This window comes from Ceratotherium simum, chromosome 15, assembly GCF_057802395.1.
Source record: "Ceratotherium simum simum isolate JZ-2026a chromosome 15, ASM5780239v1, whole genome shotgun sequence".
NCBI lineage: Eukaryota > Metazoa > Chordata > Mammalia > Perissodactyla > Rhinocerotidae > Ceratotherium > Ceratotherium simum.
Window position 1 is genome coordinate 50964030 of NC_141914.1, and position 14967 is coordinate 50978996.

Below are 14967 nucleotides of genomic sequence, written 5' to 3' on the forward strand. Positions count from 1 at the left end.
TCACTTAAGCTACTGCGTGGTGTTGCACAGTATAGATGCGCTTTATCTTATTAACCTTCATGGCTGGACATTTAAAGTTATTTCCAATATTTTAATTGTTTCAGCATTGCAGCTTTTCTTTCTAGGGTGTCAAAATCTGAAAGCAGTTGGGAGATTGTAAGGTTTTTTTGTGTTTTTTTCTGTTGTTTTTACAGCTTATATTGCAGAAAGTAGAAATAATGGTTTTCTATGATAGGATAGGCATTTTATTTCATTTCATTATTAAAAATGTGCAGTCTCTTAAAAAGGAAATCCTTCATAAGTAGCTATCATTACACGAAATTTCTGTGTAGTATTCTACACTCCTAGATGTTTGAATTACTCGCATACAAATTCCTACTGAGTAATGAGGCAGGAATTTATATGTTGCTTTAAAGTGATAAAAACGATATGCTAAAGTAAACATTAAAAAAAAAGGAAAATAGCATTTCCTCTCTGACTCTAAAGTTAATACCTACTTAGAAAAGACAAGAAATTTGAAAAGGAAAATATAAATCATTGCAAATTTTACCCCTAGTAGGCATTATTCACCTTTAACATTTTGGTGACTGTTGTTCCAGGGGGGTATGTGTGTGTGTGTATCTATATGAAATCTAATTATATACAGGTTTATGAGTATGCATTATTGTATGTATATACAGTGCAGTCACTTTTTTCTTAACATGTTTTTCACATGTGTGATATGTATACATACAGTCATCCCTCAGTATCCATGGGGGATTGGTTCCAGGACCCCCGCAGATACCAAAATCCTCAGATGCTCAAGTCCCTTATATAAAATGACATAGTCTTTTGCATATAACCTATGCACATCCTCCCATATACTTTAAATCATCTCTAGATTACTAACCAGACCTAATACAATGTAAGTGCTATGTAAATAGTTGTGACACTGTGTTTGGAGAATAATGACAAGAAAAAAGTCTGTACATGTTCAGTATAGATGCAACCATCATAGGCCTTTTGATCCGAGGTTGGTTGAATCTGCACATGTGGAACCTGCAGATATGGAGGGCTGACTGTACATGCACACAGACATTTGTATGCAGTTACACATGTGGGATTGTACTGAACATGTTATTCTGCAGTTTTTTCACTCACCAGTGGGTCATAAAGATATTTTCATGCCTTGGAATACAAGTATCCATCTTTCTTTTAATTGCTGTGGACTATGTCTCTCTGAGGATATACCTGCTGGATTCTGATCAGTCAAATGGCAGCGAATGGGCTTTGACTCTAGGGAGTACTCTGGGCCAGAGACCTTGTGTAACCTCCTTTTCGAGGCACCAACAGGTGGTTGGGAGTTAAGTGGCTTTTCTAGGCAGACTTGCTTTTCTCTACTGACTCTTGGAATTAGTGCCAATGGGGAGAGAGCTTCCCGTAATAGGGCTCAAGGAGTGAGTTCCTTTATGGAGTGTGGGGCTTGAGGTATGAGGTGACAGGATTGACCAGGGCTTTAAAGTGAAAGGGAATTAGGGGTGTTGGGATGGAATTGACAGAGAAAATAATGGAAACAATTAAGGGCATCTGGTTCAGGTCAGAGCAAAGCAGAAAAATAGAAAAAAGTCTTATCAGCTGTGGAAAAGAAGGGACGTTTTTAGTTGGGCTGGCTGTGGTGATGGACTTCTTGCAGAGATGGCTGCTGACCTACTTACCCTCATGGGTTGGGCATTCATTAGTAGTAGCCTGAAATGTCACTTGCTGTATGGAACTTAAAAATAAACATGATATTTGTTCTTTGATCTCACAGTTTAGACAAAGTGGAATGCAGGTGGGTAGGAAGTTACTATTTACTTTTCTTCCTTATTTTCTTTTTTAAGAAAAAGAAAAGCATTCAGTTTGTACTTCCTGTTCTACTTCCTTAAAGAGCACTCTCAGGCATTTTAGCTGTCAGCCAATCATTTTTTTAAAAAGACTTTTATTATGTTTTTGTTTAAAGAGTGTGTGGTCTATCCTTACTAAAGTACCTTTCTTTCTTTCTTTCTTTTTTTTAAGAATCACCAACTGAAAAAAAGTGCCAAGGCATTATTATTGCAGAGTGAGCCAAATTAGCAAGCTATCGGGGTGTAGGAAAGCACCTTGAATGCCAAAATCCATGGGTCCAGTTTTACCCTGCTAAGTGATTTAACCTTTGCATCAAGGCTTTATCCAAATTGTCCATTTGTAGAGTAGTGTAGAAAAAGAATAAGTTTTGGGGAGGCTTATTAATAATTTATTATATAGCACATCAAAAATAGAATTGAACTAATATCACCACACTATCTCTGCATTTTTACTCTGCTTTGTTAGAGGCTCTACCAAAATTGTTTTTTTTCTCTCTCTAATACATACACACTCATGCTCTCTGTGATGGGTTTATATATTACATTAAAACTATGAAGTATGCCTTAAAATAACATGACATTCATTAACTTAACTTATTGGTTGAAGACACTTTCATAGATACTGGATATATGAAGATGAATAACACATGATCCCCTCCTTAAATTGTTGTTTGGAAGAGTGAGATAGAAGTATATGCTAGAAGTATATGGAAGATAACAGGCAAAAAGGAGGGGGAGTAGTCAGTTATATGGGATCTAGAGATGCCTGAAAAAGCTTATTAGAGCAGATGATTTTTGACAGGGAATTGTTCACTATATAGGCGGGGATGGGTGGAGTGGGGGGATAGATGCTCAGTTCAGTCCAGAGCATCATTACCAGGGCCATAGAGGCCTGAGGCATCATGACATTGCAGTTAGCTTCATATTGCTAATGTGAAGGATGTGTATGGAGGAGTGGGAGGAGATGATGCTAGACAGGTAATCAGGGGAGGTTGATTGAACATTATCCAGAAGATTTTTAAATGGTTAATTAATATTAGTAAAGTCAGGGAGAGATTATCTGGCAAGTAGGAGGAAACATGATTCCAGGCAGGAAGATCAATTTGCAGCTGCTGAAGTGAACTAGCTGGAAGTTCCATGGGCCTAAACTCTCAAGCTAAGGGATTAAAAATCAAAATGAAAATGAGGAGAATAAAGGTGTAGAAATAATAAGGTTGACTGATTTTGTATGTGTGGTAAAGGAGAGGGAAGAATCAGGAAGACTCCTAGATAATTTGTTTTGGGGGCTTTTAGAAGTTGCCAGTGGCCATTTGAAGAGAAGCTGGTTTAAAAAGCAAGAATAATGAGTTTGGTGTTTGAACATGTTGGGTTTGAGTTGGTAAGAGACATCCAGAAAGATGTGTTGTAGGATCTTTTGTTTGGATCTGAAGCTCAGAATAAGAGTTTATCATCAAGGATTGAGAGTCATTAGGATTGAGTTGTTTGAAACTGTGAGAGTAGATGTAATAATCTAGGAATTCAAGAAGAAAGTGTTGAGGACAAGACATGAACGTTTTGGGGTAGACCAGAAAGAAGAGCTGGTAAAGAAGATTGAGAGGGAATGGTCTGAAAAGAATTCACTGAATTTGTCAGATAGAGGGCATTGGTGATTATTGCTAATGGGATTTTAGTGGTGTGCTGGGAGTAAAAGTCAGATTGCAGAATAATTTTGTGTATTATATTAACTGTACTTATGCACTGAATTACAGATTTAAGTATTTTATTAAAATTAAGAAATACTTAAAAGATACAGAAAAATTTAAAGAATTAGTTAACCAACTCTTGTATAGCCACTATACAGTTTTTTTAACTTTATTTTTAAACAATTATAGATTCACAGGAAGTTACAAAAATAGTACGGAGAGGTCCTCTTGTATAGCCTTCACTTGGCTTCCTCCAGTCACTTGTTCAGTTTAACAAATGTCCTGGATGAGTGCAAATGCTAATGTTTTGGGATGGATTGTGGAACTGCAAGTAGTGTAAATTTGGATTCTGCACGCCCACATGGCACAAGCCTGGAGTTTTGATTCTCGGAGGAGCCTCTCTCCCTCCCCTGGGAGCAGGGCAGATGGCAAGCTTCCTTGCTGCTTCTCAGGGCACAGGAGTGGAGCTTTTCCAGCTCCCTTTTCGCATATTGAGCAGCCGTTTTGAGGATCTTGGTTCAAAATAGGGCTTTACTTCCAGCGCTCCCCTGAAATAGGCTCAAAATCAGCTCTTCTACCTCTGTAGGCCGGTATTTCTCCAGAGTGCCTTAGTGTCACTGGAGCTTACGTCTCTGAGTTTCTTCCTCTGGCACCTGGGAATTTCCCTCTCCTATCCCCTTTTTTGAGTTTGGCTATATATTCTCATTTTTCATGTCGATCTAGCATTTCAGTGAGTGTATTTGGGCACATGGATGTATTAGTCCAGTCTGCCTTGTTGCTTGAATCAAAAGTCTAATAAACTATTTCTTTATTTCTTACTTCTTAATTTTATTCTCTGCTTTGTCCACAAAAAGGATGTGAGGTCGGATTATATTACTCTTGTTAAAAATATTTATTTTTAAAATGATGGAAATAATGCATATGTGTGGTATGAAATTGGAAAGATAAAAAAGGGTATACAAGACTCCCTTTTCCCTGTTCCTTACCTGCCCCACCCAGTTTGCTTTCACAGATAGTTACCAGTCCCTTATGTATCCTAAGACTACACTAGTTTATTCTTTAACAGCAGTTTTAACTTTAAAGTAGTGTTTATAATTTAATTTTGTAACCAGTATTCAGGATTTTCCCATCTGTTTGACAAGTAGCAATTGTACTTTTTTCTTCTTCTCTGAGAGTTTTTGAGGGAGAATGTTATACTAATTATATGTTACATGTATGTTTTTATATATGTGAATGGATTATCTGTGTGTTAGTTTTTGTTCACTTCAGAAACCCCTCAGAACGTGACAGAATCCAACAAAATCTTGTAAACAATTTGAATGTTTGATTTGAATGTTTTAAGTTATTATTCATAATATTAAAATAATGGACCTTAGCCCTAATTTTTGGGAGGTAGTGGAAGTGATACTTTAAGATACTGGAATCCTATTGAAACACATTGAAGATACCCTTAAAAATTGTCGTAATTACTAACTAGTACATGCTATTGTTTGCATATGTGCAAATAATTACCCAAAGAAGTGAGAGGGTGTGTCTGTCAAAGAGGAAGCCCTCTCTTTTAGATTCCTTAGCCACAGTTTGTACTACTATTGATTGCCTAACTGCAGCTTAGTGAAATTCAGTGACATGGAAGCAAGAAATGGAAGCCTATGACCTAATATGTTTTCTTCCTTAGATCAACCTCTCCACTTCTCCTACACCTGCACAGTTAATAAGCCGTTCCCAGGCTTCCAGTTCTACCAGCGGCAGTATTACCCAACAGACTATGTTACTAGGGAGTACCTCCCCTACCCTAACGGCAAGCCAAGCTCAAATGTATCTCCGAGCTCAAATGGTAAGATATGAGCAACCAAATTCTTTCAGTGTTTAAGGACTTGAGAGAAATCAAAATGTTTCTTGATTTGATGCATTGAGGCATTTTTAATATTTAAGGAACGTTTAACAATTTTTGTGTGTGTGTGTGTGTGTGTGCTTAGCTCTTGTACATTTATGTCATGAAAAATTCTACTTTTAATTGGTAGGCCTTCTTGGTGTAATTAGCACCATTGTAATGAATAGTAATTAGCAACTTTGGGAAGCTAACATTCTGTAACATAGGAGTGATTATTTTTTAATATCAAATTTCATTGATTTCACACCTTTTTTCACATTTTAACATCTCTGAAACTGAGATAACATTTTATAATTGATGGTATCTTACAGTCATAATTGGTTCTTATAGTGATACATAAAATCATTGTATATCTTTGACATCTTAGATTTGATGAAATAGTTGGAAATGTTAAAAACTTGGTTATTAACTATAAGTTAGAATTTATATTGTGGGATCTTCTGAAATCTGGGTTGGAGTTCCTAGTAATTTACCAGATGATTCTTAGCTTTGGTTATTCTCATCTCAAATTCTGTAAGGTGATTTGTGTTCTTTGCTCACTTTGATCTTTTGTTAAAATAAGAATGTTAATTTGTCTGTTCTGTGTTTGAGTACCTACTGATTTCCTAATTTAACTTTTGAGCTTTTTTAAGGATTGTAGAAATTGGTTGACATTTACTTTATTTCATGTCTTTACAGGTAGCTAGACAAGAGCTTTGGGCCTAACAGATATTTATTTATATTCTTTTTTGTCCAATGAACTGAATATATATCTGGATCCCCGCTAAAATTACACAGAAAGTTTCCCATCATATTTCTAATAGGAAACAATGACATGACCCACCTTTTTTTTTTTTTAACAGATTATTCAGTAGTAATTAACATATTTCTGGGGTTATTTTCCCCATGAAATCTTATTTAATTAATAATATTCTTCAAAATTAGGCTGAGCCATTTGAAATGGTTGCTATTTAATCATTTTTCACTTCTAAAACTGGCAGTTTCATATGGTTCCAGCTAGACAGAACATCTTCTCTTTAGGTTTAGTGCTTTCAGCTGTTTGTACTGGAAATTACTTTCTTGTGAAAGTTATACTTTGTTGTTTAGTTCACTTAAATTTAGTATATAAAGAACTGAAGCAATCAAAAAGATTGCTTAATTGGTCATTTTAAACAGGAATGGTTTTTGAGGAACTGAATAACTCTTGATGCAATTTTGAAGTAGAGCATTTATACATTCTTGGAAACAACTGTCATAATTTACTAAATTGGACTGGATAATTTCTGAGTGGATTGTACTGCCTTTTTAAATTAAATGGCATTCTGTTTCAATATTGAAAAAAATTTTGAAAAGAGGTGATAAGTAAATAAATTATCTTTATTTTTTTTGATGTGAAGCTCTTTTGCAAGCTGTTTTGTTGCTGAATTTTGACTTGTGGCGTTTACATTTAGAATGAGTATTTCTTTACAAATAGTTTTAAAAACAAGAGCAACCTAGGTTTGCACTGTAGATCCTTGGTGACTGAGTGAAATATTATAGTGTAGTATGTGGCATAGTTAATCCTTTGTGGTAAAGAGGATTGAAAAGACTCTTTGGTGTTTCTTTTCGTGTTTCTCACTGAAATTTAATTTGTATTCAAGAGTAGTGACTATGGTTGTCTATTATAACTTCCATTTTAGGAATCCTGTCACAATAGTTTTGAGCTGGGAAAAGTTTAAGTATAATAGCTTATTTGGGGCAAAATTTGGTATGAGGATTTCATATTACCAAAATACATTTTCTTTTTTGAGCACTAATTTATTTTTCTACTCATCAAAATCATGAGCTATTTCAAAAATGTTTATGATTTTTTTTTTGAGCTCTCTCTTATCAGAAACTTCTCTTTGTCATGTAAAACCTTTTGCTTAGGAGACAATCCTAAACTGCATTGTCTTTCTGTCACAAATTTCAGTCTCTTGCCGCTATACATTTTGTGTGGGACATGTTCTTTTGTCTTAGGGTATTTTTTTGGTTTTTCTGTCTGTACAGCTGATTTTCACACCCGCTACCACTGTGGCTGCTGTACAGTCTGACATTCCTGTTGTCTCGTCGTCATCGTCATCTTCCTGTCAGTCTGCAGCTACTCAGGTGAGCTTGTCTAGCTTCATAATGTGGTACTTGAGGTCTGGATCTCCGGGTTAAAGATAAACATACATTTGTGTTTAAGTTACTGATGGTTTCAGTGCTCTTTGCCATACATTTCAGATTGAAATTTAATAAAATACAGTGAGAACTTCAAGAAAGTTTTTTTGTTCTATAGAAATTATAATACCATTAAACAGATATTTAGGTTATCTGACATCAGTAAAAGTTAATGAATTTTTGCTGTGACATTATATGTTTAGTTTTATTGTAAAGCAGATTTATTTCTTTTATTATGTGAGATGTATTCTTTTGTGTAGATTCCTTTGCAAGCAGTTACGTGATAACTAAGTCAAGATGGATTTTAAGTTTAAAAATGAATTAAATTGGGTAAATTTTAAATTTAAAAAATTGAATAGAATATTACTTTGTTTGGTACTATGGAAAAAATGAACCTTAACTTTCTCATCACACCATTCACAAAAATAAACTAGAAGTAGCATGTAGACCTAAAGGTAAAAGCCAAAACTATAAAACCTCTAGAAGAAAACATAGGGACTGTCTTTACAACTCTAGAGTAGGCAAAACCTTCTTAGGACACAAAAAGCACTAACCATAAAAGAAAATAATGACACATTGGACTTAATCGAAATTAAAAACTATTCTTCAGTGATGTTGTTACAAAAATGAAGAGGCAAGCCACAGACTGAGGGAAGATGTGCACAATACATATATCTGACAAAGGAGTTGTATCCAGAATACATAAAGTGTGCTTACAACTCAATAAGGTGGTTAGCAATTCAATTAAAAATAGGCAAAAGATTTGAACACTTCACAAAAGAAGATATACTAAAGGCCAATAAGCACATGAAAAAAAGCTCAACGTCGTTAATCACTATAGAAATGCAAATCAAAACCACAATGAATATCACTACACACTTGCTAGAATGGCTGAAATGAAGGGACTGATAATACCACATGTTAGCAAGAAGGTAGAGCAACCATACTCTTGTACATTGCTGGTGAGAGTGTAAAATGGTAAAACCGCTTTGGAAAACAGTTTGTCAGTTCCTTATAAAGTTGAACATATGCTTAACAAGTGACCCAGCAATTCCACTTCTAGATGTTTACCCTGAGAGATCTGAAAACATATATCTAACATAAAGATGTATAAATGAATGTTCGTAGCAGCTCTATTCAGAATAGCCCCAGACTAAATAACCAGTGTCCTTTAACTGGTGAATGGATAAACAAATTGTGGAATATTACTTAAAAATAAAAAAGAACAAACTACTGACACATCTCAGAAACATTATAATTAGCAAAAGAAGCCAGACACGAGAGAGTACATACTCTGATTCCATATATGTGAAATTTCAGAACAGCCAAAACTAAGCTATAGTGAAAAAAATCGGATTGGTGGTACCTGGGGCAGAAGGTGGGGGAGATTGACTGGGAAGGGGCATGAGTGAACTTTTTGGGTGATGGAAATGTTCTATATCTTGATTGGGGTCGTGGTAACATGGTATATGCGTATGTCAAAATTTATTGAACTAGTTCATTCATTTTATTATATGTCAGTTACATCTCAGTAAAGTTGATAAAAATAGAGTAAATTTTAAATTAAAATAATTGAGTAGGATATTACTTTATATGATACCATTTTGGTATTTTTCCATAGTAAATGTTTTAGACTACATATGGCAGAAATTGGTATATCCTAGGTCATCCTTGGCTTCCTGTTTTTAATTTAATAATCTGAATCTCCTGGTAAAACGTAAAAAATGAGATAGTAATATTCTTTGGTACTTTGCATGGAATCTCTTAATATATTATTTTATTTAGTAATAAAGGCCAGTTTTCAAAATCAGCACACAAAGATGGTGATCAGTTAAACTCAGTTTTCTCCTAATGTGTTCTGTGGCCCTCCACAATTCATTAACTTTTTTGGACATTGGTTTCTGTATTTATAAAATGAGACCTTTGTCTTTGTTAACTTTAAGGTTCTTTCAGCTCTAAATTTTTATAATGTCTCTTTGTGGAATGAATTTGTTGAATTAATGATCTTTCTGTTTTGTTTTGGTTTTATTAAACTTAATAGAGCTAGACCATTATCAACTTCCAGAATATTTTAAATTTTATTTTTTATATATACTTGACTTTGTTCCAACTAAGATTTTGATTCATTTACAAGATGCATACAATAAAACAAGATAAAATAAATTGAAAGATGCAAGAAAAAAGCACAAATAAGAATAGGAAAGTGGCATGGAGCTAGGAGTGAGGTTGCTATTCAGATTAGATGCATGAGATCGTGCATGGACCTTCTTAGTTGTATGGTTTTAGACAAGTTACCAAACATCTTTAATAGTCATAGATACTTGTAGCCTAAGTTGAAGAATGAGTAATGTGTATGTTTAGTGTCTAGAACATTATAGGCACTCATTAGTACTTTTTTTGCAAAGAGGGGAATAGGAAGACCTGCGTTCAGATTCTGACTTCAGCAACAACAATTGCCAGCCTTGTCACTTGCCAGTTGATTAATTTTAGAGAAGGTCGTAGTATAGCATAGTGTTTATAAGTTTGGACTCTGGATCCAGACTCTCTGGGTTCAAATACATGCTTTACGACTTTCTCATTGTATATCTTTAGGTCTTGCCTCAGTTTCAACAATATAAAATAAAAAAACAAAGTAATTAAAATGCTTCATAGAGTTGTAGTGAGGATTAAATACGTTAAATGAAAAAGAACAGTGTCTGAAACATAGCACTCACTAAATGTTAACTGTTATTATTATTACCTATGCTAAGCCTCAGTTTCTTCACTATAAACGGGAATTAATAGCTCAGAGTTGTTATTAAGGAATAAATGAAACAATAATCATAAAGTACTTAGCGTAGTGCCTAGCACATAAGATATCACATGCCACTAATTACTGTTTTTGTTATACATTGTCTAAAGACAAGTCTTGAATTTGGTTCTTAGCTTTCACCTAGCTAATGGTGAAGAAAGAAACACCATTTAAAGGATTTGCAGTTTTCAAGGTAAAATAAACAAGTTGTTAGGAAAATACAACTAACATGCTCTGTAGAGCACAATCTGCCTTGTGGATTCTCATGGAGAAAACATCTTACAGTGTCTTTAATGACATCTTTAATGTGAGCATAGTCAAAGTAACTTATAAAAGTGGCTCTTTGAGGTCCAGTTTGCTGTGATACAGGTATGTGGCTCTGTGATAATCTGACTTAATTCAAGGATGGACTGTGAGGAACAAGAGGGGTGGATTGACCTTTTGGAATTTCTCTACAAATGTTTTTCTTTGCTGTTCTTTTGAAATGGCAGTGATTGAGGATTAGGTGATGCTAATATTTTGAATATTCCAGTGATAGCTTTCCTTGAGTTCAAGGCTGTTGGTTTGAAAAATCTGTGCTCTACTTTTTTAACTTTTAAACTTATATTTGCAGCTTTTAAACCAGTTTTTTTTTGTAATTCAGAAATACCAAATTTGAAATTTTATTTTAATACTCCTTAAGTGACAGATGTCAGTATAACAGTTAATTTTTCCTTAGTATTAAAATTTATTTATAGCATACTGTCAAAAATGAGATATTTGGAATATCTTACCCTTATTTACTGTTTTAAATGCTGTATCCTTTCTCCCCACCATGCAAAAAACAAAAAAAAAAATCTGAGTTTCAGAAAGATGTCATAGGACTAAAAGTATGTTTATAGAAAAGTAAGAAATCTTACTTGTCAAGGCTATCTAGGAAATGCTGTTAGAATTGAGGAGAAAACAGTGCTTTGGATTTAAAAGCTAGAAACTCAGCTCTGCTGCCAACAATGTGACGTTAACTCGTAGTTTCTTGATCTGCAAAGAAGGGATGCTATGATATAATTCATACAGTATTTGTTAGATCCAAATTAAATAATTGATGTGAGAGTATTTGGGTAATCCACTATAATAAAAAATGTAAGGTGCGAAATTAGCAAAAATATTTCATATGAGACCTAGACTTTTTCAAAAGTCAGAAAGTTTCCATAATTTGATCATAGGAAAAGTTGAGTGAAATGAAAGTTGGACATTAGAGTGCCCTAACATTCTTTGTGTTAGAAAGGGTGGGTTCTCCTGAGAAGTGAAACTCTGTCAAAGAAAACCAAATATGCGATCTTTCTAGTAACAGATAAATTAACTTTGTAATATACTTTAGGAGTGTAGTTTACATGTTTGAAATTGATTATAAATGTTTAAGCCAAGATGCCCGTAGATATTATAGCCATATTCTAAACTTTATCTATTCATATAAATAATATATAGTATATATTATATGCACACACATGCAATTTCTTTCAGAATTCCAGAAAACAAAAGGAAAATTAGAAAAAAAAATATTCTATAGAAATGCACTGCTGCAGGTTTTAGGGTTTATTGTGTCAAATCTTCATTTATTGTGAATATGCTTTTCATTTGAAGGAAAGTTTTCAAGTGTTTCAGACTGTAGTTCAGCCTTTGGTTATTATTATTGTGGTCTACTTTATAGATCATTTATGGCAGTTAAATTTTATGCTGTTTTTTCCCTTGCTTCCTGAGAGATTTTAAGATATTAGATGTTTGTTGAGATTTTTTTGGTTAAATATGAACAGATTTTAATGTTAGCCTAAGAAAACTGTAAATAGAACTAAATACTTAACAACAACAAAAAAGCCATGTAAGGTATATTTCAGAATCAGATATAGGAGAATACTTCAGACTTGTGGAGTTTCTGTTATGTCTGCAGCACTGAACTGCAGGGAGTACAAAAAGGAATGTCAGATGAGAGCTTGCCAGCCAGTCTCAGTATTTCACAGACAGACATTAGTAATTCTAAACTAAGCTAGACGTTTGTCAGTGCTATAGGCCAATATGATCTAAATTCTATGGGAAAAGCATTATAGAGGGGAGGAGAAATTATTTCTAACCAGGGACTTTGGGGAGGTTTCTTTGGGAGAGTGAATGGGATTTTTACTGGGCCTTGAAGAATGGGTTGGGCTTCAGGAGTCAGCGTTGGGAAAGAATGGCATTTTAGGCAAGAGTAACTTGAGCAAGGGCTCTAAGTGAAGGAAGGTATGTTTGGAGAAAGGCTAAGGAGAACAGTTTGGCTAGAATATGAGTATTGGGACTGGAGTAGTGGGAAATGGGGCTCAAAGTGGTTTGGGCCTAGACTCAGGGCTGAGTGGCAAGCTGAGAAATCTGGATTTTATCATATTTTCTTTTTGCATTACATTTCAATGATACAGCACTTATTAGTCCACTTATATTCCTATGAAATATTTGACAAAAATCAGAAAAGACACTCCATATGGTCTCACTTAGAAAATTCTTTCGGTAGCTTAGAATAGAGCTGATTAAAACCTCGACTGCTCTGAAGTAAACATTTATTTAGCACTCGCTATTGACTGAATACTGCATTTGGCCCTTAGAAAGAGAAGGTATAGCCTTTGAGCATCAGTTAATGATATAGTTGTAGAGACAAAACACACATGAACCTTTATAAAGAACATTTATAAAGCAGCAATATATCATTTGCTTTGTCAGTTTAGAATCTCTTTTACTTCAGTTTCCCTCCGAGGGCCAGTGCTAGCATAAATGTATTTGGTGCATTCATTCCCGATAGGCAAAATTTTGGCAGCTGTTAGAGCGGCATTTTCTGCCTTGCTGTTTGGAAATGTTATAACCTTCAGGTGAGAGTAATTGGGATGATGCTTGCCACCATCCAGACTTGCAGTGTGTTTAGAATAGCCCCGGATGTAAACAGGAGCCATCACATAAACGATTTCAAGGCCATGCACAATCTTTTCAGTTCCTGAGATCTAGTTCTCAAAGGCAAGTGAGTATTCCATAACAACAACACAACAACAAAATCCAGCTAACTTAAAAAAGGGAGTTAATGGGAAATGCTTTTCACAATTATCACAATGGTGTGGGTGATTTGATGAATTAGTTTTCTTAGAAGATTAGTGTTCCCTTATAATCTCTATAGAGTTGGTAACTTTTTGTTGCTCTTCTCTCTTTCTGATCTTTATTAAGACAGCAATATTTTATCCACGCTCTCCTAATTGTATGTGGTAGCTTCTCACAAGTTTATGAGGTACTTGTAAGTAACCTTAAAATGTTTTACAATCTCCTGGCGTGGAGAAGTCAGAGTGAAGTTGAAGGAATTGCTCATTCTTCCCTACACACCCTGGGCCCTCCCACCTCTGCAACTTTGCTCAAGTTTTCCCCTTTACCTGGAATGCCCTTCCTCTTTCTCCCTTTTGTCTGTCTCGGAGCTGGTAACTTCAAAATGCAGTATGTTGCAGAGTAATATCCTCATATTCATAGTTCATTTGCAATCTATGTATATTCTATTTTCGCTTAGTTCTTAATGAGTCTTTCTTTCCCTTAATGTCTTTTTAAAAAATTGCAACTTAATTTTTAAGATATCATTGCTTAGAATAATAACTCCCCTTTCCTTCAGGATTAATCAGTTGTTTCAAGTGCTTGGAGCTTTATGTATGAAAAGCATAATATAACTGTGTTGTCATTGTTGTTATAATGATAATGATTAACACGTCAATTAATACCATCTGTTTCATCCTTATTTTTTGTTATGTGGTTCTTAGGTTCAGAATTTAACATTACGCAGCCAGAAGTTGGGTGTATTATCTAGCTCACAGAACGGTCCGCCAAAAAGTGCTAGTCAAACTCAGTCGTTGACAATTTGTCATAACAAAACAACAGTGACCAGTTCTAAAATCAGCCAACGAGATCCTTCTCCAGAAAGTAATAAGAAAGGAGAAAGTCCAGGTCTGGAATCACGAAGCACAGCTGTCACCCGGACATCAAGTATTCACCAGTTAATAGCACCAGGTGGGATAAAACTTTTGTTGAAAATAGTTGCATTATTCATTTTCTTAGCAGGCAGAGCAGAATAAAAGATGTCCATTACTTGAACAAGAATGATACTTTAAAAACATTTTTAAATGTGAATTTCATAAGTTAAAAAAAGAACATCTTAATGTTGTAGCTTGAAAAAAGAGAAATCAAAAGAGCCTAACAGCTAAAACAAATTATAATAATAAAATAGATTTTTTTGGTCAATTGACATTTGATTAACATCTTCATTGTGTGCTGATCTCCCATTATATCGAAACCTTTTAGTTTTAAAACATATATTTGCCTGTAGTTTATTTAATATGCTTTAGTGGAACAAAATTAAAAGCTTTTTAAAAAAGCAAGTACATTTTTTGTTTAAAGTTCTCATTAGTGGGAGGAATTTATCACTTTCTAAAAATAAGGATTATGCATAATTATTTTCCTTACCATGTTGCTTTTTTTCCATCTCTGAGAGGAAGATGTCAGGGAATCAACTAAGTCGTTTTCATTCTCATCAACCCTTGAATCCCATGTGTGCTC

The 14967-nt window shown here is 34.5% G+C and overlaps 1 protein-coding gene across 9 annotated transcripts in view; it reads left to right on the top strand.

Annotated features, from left to right (window-relative positions):
* Positions 1-14967, top strand: part of PHC3 (polyhomeotic homolog 3) — a 77283-nt gene that overhangs the window by 19238 nt on the left and 43078 nt on the right. For 6 of the 9 annotated variants that reach the window (XR_015554505.1, XM_014783194.2, XM_004424755.3 and 3 more), the window contains exons 5-7: positions 5220-5378; positions 7443-7541; positions 14175-14421. Coding sequence is in view for 8 of the 9 variants with exons in the window: in XM_014783194.2 (XP_014638680.1) it covers positions 5220-5378; positions 7443-7541; positions 14175-14421 (505 nt within the window). In the remaining variant the exon portion in view is untranslated. The remainder of the gene's footprint in view (positions 1-5219; positions 5379-7442; positions 7542-14174; positions 14422-14967) is intronic. The other 3 variants (XM_087440038.1, XM_087440039.1, XM_087440040.1) reach the window with 1 other exon arrangement.